The sequence below is a fragment of the Colossoma macropomum genome, unplaced genomic scaffold, assembly GCF_904425465.1.
Source record: "Colossoma macropomum unplaced genomic scaffold, Colossoma_macropomum, whole genome shotgun sequence".
Taxonomy (NCBI): domain Eukaryota; kingdom Metazoa; phylum Chordata; class Actinopteri; order Characiformes; family Serrasalmidae; genus Colossoma; species Colossoma macropomum.
Window position 1 is genome coordinate 17,079,907 of NW_023494791.1, and position 14,724 is coordinate 17,094,630.

Here is a 14,724-nt window from a genome sequence, read left to right on the forward strand (position 1 = left end):
TGCTTCAAACAGCATTAACCAATAATTGTGTTTAAGTCAGAACTTGGTTTTGGAGAGTATTTACAAAATGTTCATACTATCTTTCAAAACAAGCAAGCTGTGTGACAAAGCTTAGTGTTCTCATACTTGTTGGATTTGATTATTGCACTAAATAATAATAATAATGATAATAATAATAATAATAATAATAATAAATGGTTGTTTCAAATGTATTTACTTGATTTAAAAGTGAGCATCTCATGAACAGAATATATTAAAGCCAAAAGGAGGTATTAAACTGATGTATTCGCATGGAAATGTACTAATAAATTCAGCACACAGTACATCCATAAATGGAGAAATAGATTTTCTTTTTGTACTGAAAAAATAGAAGACAAGTCTACTGCCTAGCTGAGGCCTACAAAGCCTCTATTCATTTCTCCGGAGGCAGACCCCTCCTATGTGAGATTACAGTAAGACACTCCCCCTCTTCATTTCCCTGTTTAGAGTCCATCGACTGAAATGCTTGATGTTTATAACTGTTACGCAAAAGTTGTGCTTACTTTCATTAAAAACTGTAAATTGTATAATGCACAATTTGTGAAGTCAAAATCAACCTTAACACAATCTCTGAATCTCCTGTTTGTACTCACTGCTTGTGAGTAACGGCAGCCTGGCTGCAATGGAATGCTATCATGGCTGTTGTCTCAGCCTTATCTCTGCTTGACTAGCGCAGCCAAATTCCCCCACAAAATCTCTCGCTCATAAGTACAGAGAAAAAGAATATTCTCGTGAGGTCATTTTTTCTCTTTTTATTCAGTATTTGACATTTGCTTTGTGACTAACATTTGCTTCATGTTAAAAAATAGCATGTGTGTATTTTGAAGACATTGTACATAGCACTGCTGCTGTGCTCTTTAAGCAAAAATATTTTCAATGATATTCTTGAGGTTATTCATTCTGTAAGTTGTACATTTACATCCACATATGTATGTAAATTCAGTATGTAAAAGGCACTGCATTATGGCAAGATCATAAAAAAAATGCTACAAACTTGGCATATTTGCATGAGGCAACAAACTGTTTGGTTTCTCACTAACAGTAGGAGGAAAGAAAACAATTCTGTTACATGAGTTGTTAAATCTTAAACTCTGATTAAAAAAAAAAACAAACTTACAAAAACAACCATAAAATGTATGTTTTTGTGCGGCTGCTGAAGGTATGACTTAAATTACTGTATAAAACTCGACAAACCTGGAAGCCTGAGACAAGGGCATCAAACCCCCTGCTTTAAGAGAAAAGAAATGATCTTTTTCCGGTCTCCAAAAGCCATTTGTGTGCGACCTGGGGAAGAGCCTTTTTCCTCTCAGCGAGAGGCAGCTTCCCTCCCCCGTCCATCCATCGTCCTGAGCCTACACTGGGCTGTCACACCACAGTCTGCTGGCCCTGGCACTTTCTGCAGGAGCCGCAGATGGCAGAGAGAAGATAGACGCACGCAGTGAGGCAGGCGAACACTGAGCCGATGAGGTAGACAGTGTACAGGCACATTTCCTTGTAATGTTTCAGATTGCAGAAGGAGTTCTTGTTCGTCTTGTAGATCATGATGCCAATCACAGACAAATAAAGCAAAGTGGCAGCAATGTCATGTATCATGTTGGTTAACAACCAGCGTTCTCCTCCTACAATGGGGACGAGGTCCTGCTTGTCTAGCAGAGTGAGGAAGAAGAGGGCCAGTGTGAGGAGCCAGAAGAAAACGGCCACAAACAGCACAAAGTGGACGGAGCCTTCATACTTGTTGGCTGCAATGGTGACCCAAAGACCAGCTCCCAGCAGGATTTGGAGGATCCGTACAATCCCAAAAAAGGTCTTGAGGAACTCCAGGAAATTCCTCCTCACCTCTGGCTTGGGGGGCATCTCCTTGCTGTGGAGTAGATCTCTCTCTCTTGTTTGGGGTGGAGGCTGTTTGCCACACGCAGAGAAAAAGAAGGAAAAAAGCACAACTGCAGCTGGTAGTAGAGGAGGAAAACAGTGGCGGAGATTTCAGGAGGAGATAGTAGAAGGTTTAGGACAAGAAGAGGAACGCACACGGCGCTGCTTGAGCACAGCCTCAAGGTTTTGAAATTACTTTTCTGTGTTTCGTCCTTTCCGTTTCCTCTGTGGCAGCTGGAAAGCTTTGTCTTCCTCCCCCCTCTTTTTCACCCAGCAGCTGGAGGAGGACGCTCTGGGAGCAGGGGGGCTGGCCTTGAAACCCTAACCATCCCTCTCCCTCTGAGAGAGAGAGAGAGAGAGAGAGAGAGAGAGAGAGAGAGAGAGAGAGAGAGAGAGAGAGAGAATACACTAACGTTTTTAACCACTAAGGACTTTCATCCAAAAGAATAATACGTAGTCTATGTTCAAAGCGTCCAGGTGAATATGATGATCACTTCTGACGAGTTGGTTCCGACTGGTGAGGGGAAAGTTAAGACGGGCCATCACAAGACGGGAGGGGCCACTGACGTCACTGAGAGAACTCTGTTGAAACGTGGCCATCCCAGGGCCCCGCCTCCTTACAAACTTGGACCACTAGATTGCTTACATTCTATTCCGGACAGCCTTGTGGGCGGAGATAACCGTTTACTTGCGCTCTTATTTGATCCCACACGTTTCTCTAATAAACTACGTACCTCACAGCAGGATGTGCTTAGATAGCGGAATACAAATGCACGTGTGCGCTCTGGCTGTCGATCCCGCTCCTCTGTCTACAGTATTAGACCACAGTAAATAGTTATTATCCTAATACTTCAAAGTGTAGGCTTGGCCAGGTTGAACTTTGCTAATATGAAGCCAGAAAAGAGAGTCTTCACTGTTCCTACACACGCGTTTAGGCACATTCAGATGGTACACCGTGATGTTGCAATGTTTGTGCAACTAATGAGACAATGAGCATGAGGCAAAGACTAATGAACTCCACATAACTAGGCCTGCTTTATCTCTCACAGCCAGGATATAAAAATAAATAGTTCACACTGTAACACCACCAAAGGCTGTTCATAATTTGTGGTTGTGTTGTATGCTGTTGGGAATTTCTGCTCAAAAGCTTTAATCTGTTTTTGTTTTTTGTTTTTTTATAATACAAGACCAGTTTGGTTGCAGACAAGTGTGCAAAATATATAATGACTTCAATATGCTAGTCCTGTACAACCTCACAGGTTTCAACTATTAGGAAGCTGTTTAAAAATGTGTCCAAAATGATGAACAGAGCCATTAAAAGATACTAAAATGGAGAAAATGTTTTGAGAATGAACTTAAAATTAACATCCAGAAGTGAAGATCAAATACTTAGTAAATAGTAGCAAATACTACTTGCTACTCCACTTACCAGGTCATGAGGTATCGTTAGGATAGCGAGGTAGATTTGTTGTTTTTTTTGGGCGGCCTACTTTAGACGGTCTGTTGTAAGCTAACGGCTAACAGTGATATATGCACGGTGGCCAACTACGACCAAGTTAATTTATTTCACTCAAGAACGTTTCTTAACTCGATTCCAGTTTCTGCTGGAGTGAAACTGTGGGAGTGAATCCGCTCTGCAGTCAGGTCCTTCTTCGATACGCGTGCAGCGCTGAGAGGTACATGCAGGGCCTTACCCAAAGAAAAAGATTTTTTAGCACTATTTTACCGTTATCAGAGTGATATAAAAAGACATGCAAGTTCACTGCTCGTTTTGGATAGCAGATAAAATGGTGTAGTGTAGACTTAATGACGTCTGGTTCCTAGTATTATAATGGTGAACAATTTCTCTATAAAAGGCGCATTTCACACCAGACTACTCTGAATGACTGTTTACATATAAACCATTAAATAATTAATTTTGCATAATCGATGGAGTTCCCCTTTAAGGGTTAATGGAGGGGTTTACATCAAATGGTGGTTTCTTCAGTAATGTTTGAAGGAACCACCTATGCTTGCAGTGACTTAGGAAAAAAATAAAAAAATTAAAAAAAAAATTAAAAAAAAAACACTATGAAGCAGAACCCTGAATCAGATTCAAGAGCTGGTAAGCATCTTCATGACATACTTTTGTACACAAGTGGGAAAATCCCCTTTCAGTGACTACCAGAGATACTGCTAATTAACTTCTGCATGTAATAGATCTCACACACATGTAAAAGATCTACCTCTCACTACTTGCTTGTAAAACTGGGCTGTCAAAAATAAAAAAAAATAAATAAATAAAGCAAACATTTCTACAGAAGAAGAAAAAAAAGCCTTAATGGTGCCGTATTCCTTGAAGCATTTTGTTGAAATAAATAAGTTCCATCTTCCATTAATCAGAAATTACCTCCTTCAAAAAAGTTCAGACAATCCACAAAGATGGCAGTGGTGAAATATTCTAGGCAACACTAGATTCAATGTCCAAGCTCAGTGAAATAAGTTTTACAGTGGAAGTATGGCAATGTTATCACAGGCTATATCTGTAAGTAATCAGGCTCAACAAAAATGCAATGCACTCACAGACTCTGCAGGACACCAGCTTTCAGCAAAGTCATTAATTTAATGATAGGGTCTTTCACTAGCATCCAGTCTGTCTCCTGCCATTAAAGGCCATGCCTTTAATGCATTTAGTGCCTGGGCGTCACAGTTGCCATGACCACGGCTCTGCTTGCTTCAGTCCTCTCGGCACCTTTTGATGCAACTCACCTGTGACTTGTTATCCATATAATCACTGCCTGGATATATAATCCCTGCATTTCCTCTCTGTCTACATTAAGTCGCACTAAAGGTGAGTGCTTTAACCATGTGATCTGTTCCTGAATTTACTTCATTCAACTTTTTACATTTTTATTTTCCTTTTTATGGTCTTTGTACTTCCTTTTAATTATTAATTTTTTTTAAGCTACTGCACTTTAGTTTTTTGGCAGATTTTTACTCTTATGTTTCAAAAGTTTCACTCTTAAGCACTTTATTTTTCCTGTTGTTTTTGCTTTTATTAATATGAAGCGCATTGAACTGCCTTTGTGTATGAAAATGTACTGTACAAACTTGTTTTGTATAATATTTTATTAATGTAGAAGTAATCCACCCATTTTAAAATAAAAGAATAACGCATTACTTTTCTACGTACCATTTTATCTTTCATATATGGAATAAACAATCAATTGTGTGCATCCTACCGCCAGTGTCTGTGTCTTCCCTCTGTCATGATACTAGTCTTCAAAAGTGATTTGACAGTTAGCTACTCATTTGTTTCTTGGCCAGCTACCAAAAGTCTACACTTGATGCTAGATGCAGCATTTACTTCTAGAGTCTGTTGATCAATAAATACAATCATGAAGAAAAACTGCAGAAGTGATCATAAGCACGACGCAGGACATAGGCGTGGATGTGTATACAACCACAAAGAAGAAAACACCAGCATGATGCAGACTAAACTACTTGTAAGCTTCAAGAACTGATGAAGTTCACAGGTTTCTTAAGAAAATTGAATAAAAAGCCTGTAGAGTTCTGGTACAAAGTCTTGCAAATGAGATTAAGATAAACTTGTTCCATAATAAGGGAGTTTGGGGGGGCAGTGATAACATTAGCCAAAGCATGCTTCGATATCTGTGAAACCAGCTCACATGTGATGATATAATTTGTAATATAATAAATATAGATAATATAGTAAATTGTACTGAATGGCATGTAGGATAAAACAGACATTTTATATAGTTAAACAGGTTCAAGTAGAACATGCAATCAGACAGATATTTCATGAGATATACCATAAAGACTTTTAATACCTGAAACATGGTGGGAGACGAAGTAGCAGGATGGAAGTGTGAGTTTGGTGCTTTTTTGTTGTCCAAGAGGAAAGCAAAGTAAACCATAAACAAAAAAACTAAATTAGACACTAAACTAAAAGACACTGAAAGAAATACTTAACAAAGAACTGACAAACAAAACCAAGTACAAAGCTCTAGGAAATGAAGACATAAAACCACTGCCTGAGAACAAACAATGCCAAATAAGGTAAAAAAAATAAATAAATAAAATAAACACAAGAGGAATCTAAATCAGGAAAAAATGAACGAGAATCACCTGAAACAATTACAGGGTGGGGCAACAGACAAGACACAGGTGAGGGACATTACAAAGGGGCGGAGCAAGGGAGGAGCAGGAAAACAAACACCTAAGCACATGGCCAGAGTCATGAGGGAGGGTAAACAAGAAGGGAAAACAGGAAAAAGACAAGAGCACAGATTGGCAGGATATTACAGTACGATAAAAGTATCATTTTTGATTACTGAGTAGTGTGTATTAGTCACATAATTCACCCCTATATTATTTTTCTTGTCCTAGGTGCACATGGTCAGAGGGCTCAGTCTTGCTGTTAGAGGCTCCGGGTGCTTCAGGGAGAGTTAGCATGACCTCAACTCTAGCAGCAGAGCCCTCACAGCGGGGCCAATGGGGGGGGTGTCTCAGCGGAAGAGTCGCAAATTCAAAGCTAACACCAAGGCTTCCCCATGCAAGCAGCTCTCCTCTCCATTCACATGTCCAACATGTTTGCCCTACTCAGTGAGACACTCTCTGAGACAACTATCGAAAAAGCTCTGGTTATTCGTGAAAACAGCTTTTCCTTTAGGGGTAGCAGTAGCAGTTAGCTGTGCAGCGGGAGACAGGGCGCCAGAAATTAGCAGGAACCTGAAGCTGTAAGCTAACTGTAGGTTTTCTTGGACAGTTATTCATGTATAGACACCTGTGGCAGTCAGAAATAACTAAAAAAGAACATTAAAACAGTAATTTAGCCCTAGAGGATATCTGATGCCGTAGTATGCTCTGGGCCCATCCCAGTTCGCTGTGATGACAAAATCTACAGCAGGTTATGGTTGCTAAATGGCTGGTTGTCCAAGTAGTGCTCAGAAAATAAAGTGGGCCTTGAGAGAAAGTATAGGTCTTTTCACATTTGCTTTCTTCTATGCTCTAACCTATGTTGTCTTTTTGTTGTGTCAGCTATATTGTCTTACAGTTGTGTGCCTTTTGGTGTTTTATCTGTATTGTTCCCCCTGAGGTGAGAACAACTTCACCTTACCCCTGGGGTCTCTCCTGACCCCCTTCCCCCTTCCCCTTCTTCCCCAACCTTTTGATTGTCACCTTCCTCCCCCGACTCCCAGTATCTCTACTTAAACCATGTCAGACTGGAGTACTGACCAGACTGGACTGGAGACTGGACTGCTGACCAGGCTAGACTAGAATGGACTGGTGACCCGACTGGACTGGGGCCACACTGATGACCAAGCTGTGCCCGTGCATGATCGTCTGCATGCACGTGAATAAGACTAGACTCCTGATACTGCTGATTGACTGTTGATCGACCACGCTGTACCCATACTCTGTATGTGGAAATAAACTCAGTCAACGCCAAAGCTCCAGTCTCATGACTCTTCCTGCTGAATTTCTAACAGCCTTGTAGATAATTAGTCTTTTTCTGAGGGCAAGCCTGGGCTTTTGAGTCAGAATAGTATCCACACCTTGTGGGAAGGTGCTGCTCTCATTTCTTATAGCATAGCATGTCTCTTAGATAGCCGTCAGTGTAGGACAGTCAGTCATTGACAAAACAAGGGCCAAGGCAGCAGACAGACTGCTAGCTGCCTTGGGACGCAACCTAGGTTCCACTCAGTTGAGACGGTGTCTGTTTCCCAAACCAAACAAAATTTCAGAAAACTTTGAAAGGTTTGCTCTACTAATATGATCGATACAAGACTAGATCAACTACTGACAGCATCTTTGGTCTAAAACTAGGACTGCTTAACATAAGATCTCTTACATCTAAGGACAACGTTATAAATAAAATCATTAATGATCCTGATTTTGATGGTCTGTGCCTCACAGAAACATGGATTAGACCTGAAGAACACTTTGCTCTAAATGAAGCCACCCGTATAGGCTACAATTATGTACATAGCCCTCATTAACATGGCTGAAGTGGAGGCATAGCAACCATATATACAAACGCCTTAGGCATTAATCAGAAATCAGGCTACAAATTCACTTCTTTTGAAATTCTTTTTCTTAATATAAGTGATCAAGCTACAAATAAGAATCCATTTTTACTAATCATAATCTAAAGGCCGCCAGGGCCCTATTCTGAGTTCTTACTTGACTTACTATCAAGTTTAATAATACTGTTGAATAAAGAAATAATTGTCAGAGATTTTAATATCCACTTTGACAAACCACAGGATCCAATAAGTAAGGCACTTTAGATTCTGTTGGTTTCACTCAAAATATAATCCAGACTCTCATTATTGCAACCACACTCTTGACTTAATTTTGACATCTGGTGTGAACAGAGATCATTTAGTCATTATCTCCCAGAGCACAGCAGTCTCAGATCATGACCTAATCTTGAAATTCGTTATGTTCATCTTCATGTTATTTTGTCAAGTGCATTGTAACTCCACAGCTAGTAGCAGTTTTATCAGAAACCTCCCAGATCTATCAGCTTCTGTCAGCTGTCTGTGTGAATCCACCAAATTAGAAATGATGACCAAATGCTTGGAGGATACTTTAGATACTTTAGATAATGTGGCTCTGTTAACAAGTTAAAAATAAGGCAGAAAAAGCTTGCCCCATGGTACAATGATCATACTCAAGCTTTAATACAGACTGTCAGACAACTAGAGCATAAAATGTGCTTGACTAAACTAGAAGTATTCCAGTCTGCCTGGAAGGATAGCCTTAGACTAAAGAAAGGCACTTAATGCAGCACGCTCCTCTCAGATTAAAAATAATAAGAATAATCCTAGATTATTATTTATCATAATTTCTATATTAACTAAAAACCAAATAGATACTGAACCCCAGACATAATCAGCCTACAGCAGCAAAGATTTCATGTTTTTTTTTTCAATAATAAAATTGAAACCAATAGGCAAAAAAATAAATAAATAAATACGATTGCACAGTTAACTGCTACAAACATACTGCCATTCAAAGCTAATCCAGATCCTGAGTACAGTGTAACTACTGCTGAGAGACTAGAATCCTTTACCTTTCTTCAACAAACGGAGCTGGTTAAAATGATTTCCTCCTTAAAACCTTCTACTTGCATACTAAATCCTATTTCTACAAGTTTACTCAAAGAAATTTCATCAAAAACCTCTTAAACTTGAACTAGCAGTAATTTAGCCTCTGATTGAGAAACGTAATCTTGGTCACTGCGAGCCATCAAAATATCAGACCTATTTCAAATCTTCCCTTTATATCAAAGATTTCGAAGACAGCTCTGGTACAACAACTTGCATAGACATCACATCCATGAATAGTTTCAGTCTAGAATTAGGCCTCATAGCACAGAGACAGCATTAGTGAAAACTGTAAACAGTCTGTTAAGAAAAATCTTTGCTGGTTCTGCATTTGTTTGATTGACCATGCTATCCTACTAGACAGGCTAAGAAAGGCTTTGTCTTAGAACTTCTTTTATTTGCATTGTATATGCTACCACTGGGTACTGTTATCAGTAAACCTGCCATTAATTTCCACTGCTATGCTGATGACACTCAATTATATATATTATTTTAAATAGGATTGAGGACTATGTAAAAGACATAAAGGACTGGGTGTCCTTTACTCAACTCGGACAAAACAGAGGTCATTCTTCTTGGTCCAAAAGCTGCTAGAAACAGTGTCTAAATTAGCACTTAATCCTAATAGCTTCTCAGTTGCATCAGGCACATCTGTAAAAAACCTTGCTGTCACGATTAATCCCAATCTGTACTTCCACACACACAGTCTATGCTGCTTATCCTCCTGGGTCACAGGGGGTGTTGGAGCCGCTGGAGCCTTCACAGGGCAGACACACAGACATATACATTTACACACAAACACACACTCACACCTAGGGGCAATTTCCCATTTCACCTGACTGCACATCTTTGGACTGCATTAGGAAACTGGTGCACCCACAGGAAACCCACGCAGACATGAGGAGAACATGCAAACTCCACACAGAAAGGACCCTGGTCACCCAGCTAGGAAATCAAACCCAGGCCCTTCATGCTGTGAGGCGACGGTGCTACCCACCGCAACACCATGCCACCCCCCTTGACACACAAATAAGCAATATTACTAGAATATCTTTCCTTTATCTTATATTGCCAAATTAAGAAATGCACTGTCTCTACAGAATATGGAAAAGCTGGTTCATGCCTTTTTTTTACCTCGAGGTTGGATTACTGTAATGCCCTGCTGTCTGGATGTTCCAACAAAAGCCTCAACAAGCTTCAGTTAGTCCAGAATGTTGCAGCCAGAGTCCTTTACAAGAACTAGAAGGATTGACTATATAAGCCCAGTTTTATCAACCCTACATTGGTTGCCAGTTAAATTCCGCATTCAGTACAAAATTCTGCTACCAACATATCGATGTTGTCCCATAAAAAACCTCAATTTTTTGTGATTTTAAATTTTATTTGAGGTCTACGGTTGTCCTTTACATTGTGTGAAAATTTTAATGACGATTGGATCAATAGAAATGCTCCAAAATTGCTTCAAATAAAAACTTATTACATTAACTTACATTGAAAATAAAAAACGTTTTGTCCTCTCCTGTAAGGTTTCCATTTTAGAGACACTTGTTTTTCTTTGGACAGTGATGAAATAAAAGCTCAAAAAGGCTTCACCCCTCAGTACCCGAGTGAACTTATCTTTTATCATGAACCATCATGCCTACTTAGATCACAAGGTGGCAGCTTACTATTAGTACCTAAAATTAATAGAGTTACATCAGGGGGTGGGCCCTTTCATACATAGCTTTGGAATAGCCTTCCAGTCTGTGTTTGGGTTTTTAGTACAGGCTAAAAACCTGCTTGTTTAGTCAAGTCTTTGGTAATTAGTTTCTCCTGTTAGATAAAAGGATCTGGGGGATCCATGTACATAGAGCATTCTGGTAAACTGAGGTGCTGTCGTCCTGCTGCTCTCACACTCTCACTCAAATTTGTTGTTGTTGACAGTGGAGCGGAGGGGTGCTGACATCTCAGGGAGCCCTCATGTCTTTGCTGTCTTCTGGCTCTCCCTTTTTAGTTAGGCTGTAATAGCTAGACCTGCCAGAGTCACTGCTTGCACTCTGTCAACACTCTATACTGTTCTCAGTCACCCCAAACAGAACTGTTTGTGTGTTTGTTTGCAGAGCTGGACAACTGCCCATCCTGTGCAGTCTGATGTTGCTTCATCTGCCTTGATTGGGTGCGCCTGCTCACCTGCCCTCTAGACCAGTTTGACCATCATGGAGCTTCCTGCTGTCCAATGCTGTGCAGAAAGCCTCACCTGCATGCCACTCACCCTGCTGATGATACTAGTACACACTCAAACTATTTAATCATAGACACTGTTTCACCTGCCACACAATGCTACACTGAGCTCTTCTCATATTCATACTAACAGATAATCTTGATAGGCTTCTAACAGTAGCCACTTATGTTTATGGATGTAACTTTCATTTTCACTGGGATATGCTCCTAAAGGTAGTCACTGGTATTCACTGGCAACAGTGACCGAATTTCATAGCTCTATTTTTCATTACTACTTCTGTCCAATGACAGGCTGCTTTCTTTTATCTTTTCCTCTATATTCAGTGTTGTATATTCATTGTAAACAATGAAAGAATTTCATATCACTCTCATATTATTTCAAAACAATTCAACTTAGGTTGTGCCCCCCTCTCCCCTAGTCCTTCTCTCAAAAGAGAAAGACCCTGTCAATAATGAATTCCCCAGTGACGTTAGTCAGGCTGCTATGTAATTATGAAAGCTGAATGCATCATTGATGAGGTGCCACATGCACATTGTCAAGTTTTGTGCTTGGTTGCAAACCCATAGAGGTCACCAGACACTGACTCCTTCCTGGTGTTGCTCTGTCAGGCCTGCAATGTAGGTATTTTCTGTTCCTGGCAATTTTGAAGGCTTCCATCTGCATTCTTGTCTTCTATAAGGGAAAAGCATGCTCAGGACAAGTGATTGACTTGGTCAGTCATACACACTCCACACAATACACACAATGCTTTAACTGTGTGTTTGAGATTACTGTCCTGCTATAAAGTGGAGAATCACCCACTGAGGCATTCAGCTTTATCTGAACATTTAGGATGTACACTTTTTTTCACTCTGCCACTGCTGTATAGAGTCACATCATCCGTAAAGTGAGCTCTTTGCATGTCATAGGGGCCCAATAATGTAAAACTACTAAAGCTGCTGTGTAGTTTTTAAGGTCAAAAGGGGGAGTTTTGTTGACTCACCAAGTCATTAAACTGACCTGAACCCTACTGGGCACTGAAGATAGTTGAACTGAAGTAGTTTACACCTAAAAAGCCCCTGAAACAAGAAGGAACTGAAAATACCTGCATTACGTGCCTAAGAGAGCATCTTACTTCAGGCATTTGTCATATGCAAAGGGTTTGCAACCAAGTATTAACCTTGAACAAGTGTATGTCTATGAAAAATTCCCTCATCAATGATGCATTCAGCTTTCAGAATTACCTAGCAGCCTAACTAACATGTATGTCATACTGAGAGATGTCTCAATAAAGAAGTGGTTGTCTTTCTATGCTGTGTCCAGGATTACTCATGCAATTTATAATATCATTTCTTCCCTGACCTTTACTATCAGAAATTAATTTTGTTCTCATGTGAACAAGTGGACAAAACAATAAGAACTGTTTACTGTGACGTATAGAGTTACCAAAACACAACGCCCTTTTGTTTCCACGGACTGAAGGCAAGACTAGCAACCCAACCCAAATACAGGTCCTAACCTCCTTACAAGCAAACCCATACTTTCTGAGCTGAACAAGAACTTGAAGCCCACCAAGCCAATACAGCAAACATAACAGCTTCTTTAGAGGCAAGCATAAAAATAAAATGTAGAGAAATTCATATTCCAGCTGGGATGTTCTTAGATATGACTCTTCCAAACCAAAAGAAATATATTTAATTATCCTTTTCAGCATACCGGCATGCACATGAATCATATTTGTAAAAATAAAAAAGGCACATTTACAGTACTGTAAAAACACCATGAATAATTACAGTAGAAGTAAAAAATCATAAATACAGTAAAATGTATAATGTGTTATTTGGGGAAAAAAATAGTTTGTGAAATAGTTGGAAAAACAAAGTTTTGTTCCAGATGTCTGGACGCCCCCAGCCATCATTTCATCACCAGCACACTTAATTTAATACAATGAAGTATTGCTTAACCTACCCAGGCTCTATTGTGGGGGCAGGCATCGGATGATAAGGGCTGCTATGAGAAGTTTGCAAATGTTTAAACAAATACATTGACATTTAAAATCACCACTTATTGTGTTAATGTTATGTTATGTCTATTGTAAGTTAAGGCCTAAACGTTTCCACAGTACTGTAAGTATATTAAACCTACTTTAAGAAATTATATACACGTGTCCCTTCTCGATCTTAGTGCGGCATTTGACACAATAGACCACACTATCTTACTAGACAGACTAGAAAACCTTGTAGGGGGTAACAGGAATAGCTCTTTCCTGGTTCAGGTCCTACCTCACTGATTGCTATCAGTTTGTTAATATAAACGGTGAATCATCTGTTCTCACAAAAGTAAAGTATGGTGTTCCACAAGGCTCTGTTTTAGGACCTGTATATGCTACCATTAGGCACCATTATCAGTAAACACGGCATAAACTTCCACTGCTATGCCGATGACACTCAGTTATATTTAGCGAGCAACCCAGATGATAGAATTAAACTTAGCAAAATTGAAGACTGTATAAAAGACATAAAGGACTGGATGTCGAGTAACTTTCTCCTTCTAAACTTGGATAAAACAGAGGTTCTGCTTCTTGGTCCAAATGCAGCTAGAAACAAACTGTCTGATTTTACACTTATACTTAACAATTTCTCAGTTGCATTAAGCTCATCTGTAAAAAGCCTTGGTGTCATTATAGACCCTGATCTGTCCTTCGACGCATATATAACTAATATTACTAGAACAGCCTTCCTGCATCTCCGCAATATTGCTAAATTGAGAAATGCATTATCTCTACAGGATGCAGAAAAGTTAGTTCATGCATTTATTACTTCAAGGCTAGACTACTGTAATGCCCTGCTGGCTGGATGTCCCAGCAAAAGCCTTAACAAGCTTCAGTTGGTCCAGAACGCTGCAGCCAGAGTCCTTACAAGAACCAGAAAATTCGACCATATCAGACCAGTTTTATCAACCTTACACTGGTTGCCAGTTAAATTTCGGATTGGATATAAAATTCTCTTACTGACTTACAAAGCTCTGAACGGACTCGCCCCTCAGTACCTGAGTGAACTTCTCTCCCACTATGAACCATCACGCCTACTTAGATCACAAGGTGCTGGCTTACTATTAGTACCTAGAATTAGTAAAGTTACGTCAGGGGGGAGAGCTTTCTCATACAAAGCCCCCCGGCTTTGGAATAGTCTTCCTGTTAATGTTCGGGACTCAGACACAGCGTCAGTCTTTAAGTCTAGGCTAAAAACTTACTTGTATAGTCAAGCCTTTGGTAATTAGTTTCTCCTGTCAGTTCTATACCTGCCAGAGTCTCTGCTAACACTGTAATTTGTGATCGGTCACCCATTACAGAACTGACTCTCTATGTGTTTTCCTTTCTTTTCTTCGCCGAGTTGAACAGCTGCCCATCCTGTGCGTCTGATGCTGCTGCCTCTTCTGCCTTGATCGGGTGCCACTGCTCGCCGTGCAAACCTCACCCCCACAACCTGACCCCACTGATGC

General features: G+C 40.0%; 1 protein-coding gene across 1 annotated transcript; it reads right to left on the bottom strand.

Moving 5' to 3' along the window:
- Window positions 1-703: 703 nt before the first annotated feature.
- Window positions 704-2,434, bottom strand: marveld1 (MARVEL domain containing 1). The gene has a single exon (XM_036573440.1). It carries the CDS (start codon window positions 1,891-1,893, stop codon window positions 1,405-1,407), a length of 489 nt encoding a protein of 162 aa, XP_036429333.1. The 5' UTR covers window positions 1,894-2,434; the 3' UTR covers window positions 704-1,404.
- Between the last annotated feature and the right edge of the window lie 12,290 nt (window positions 2,435-14,724).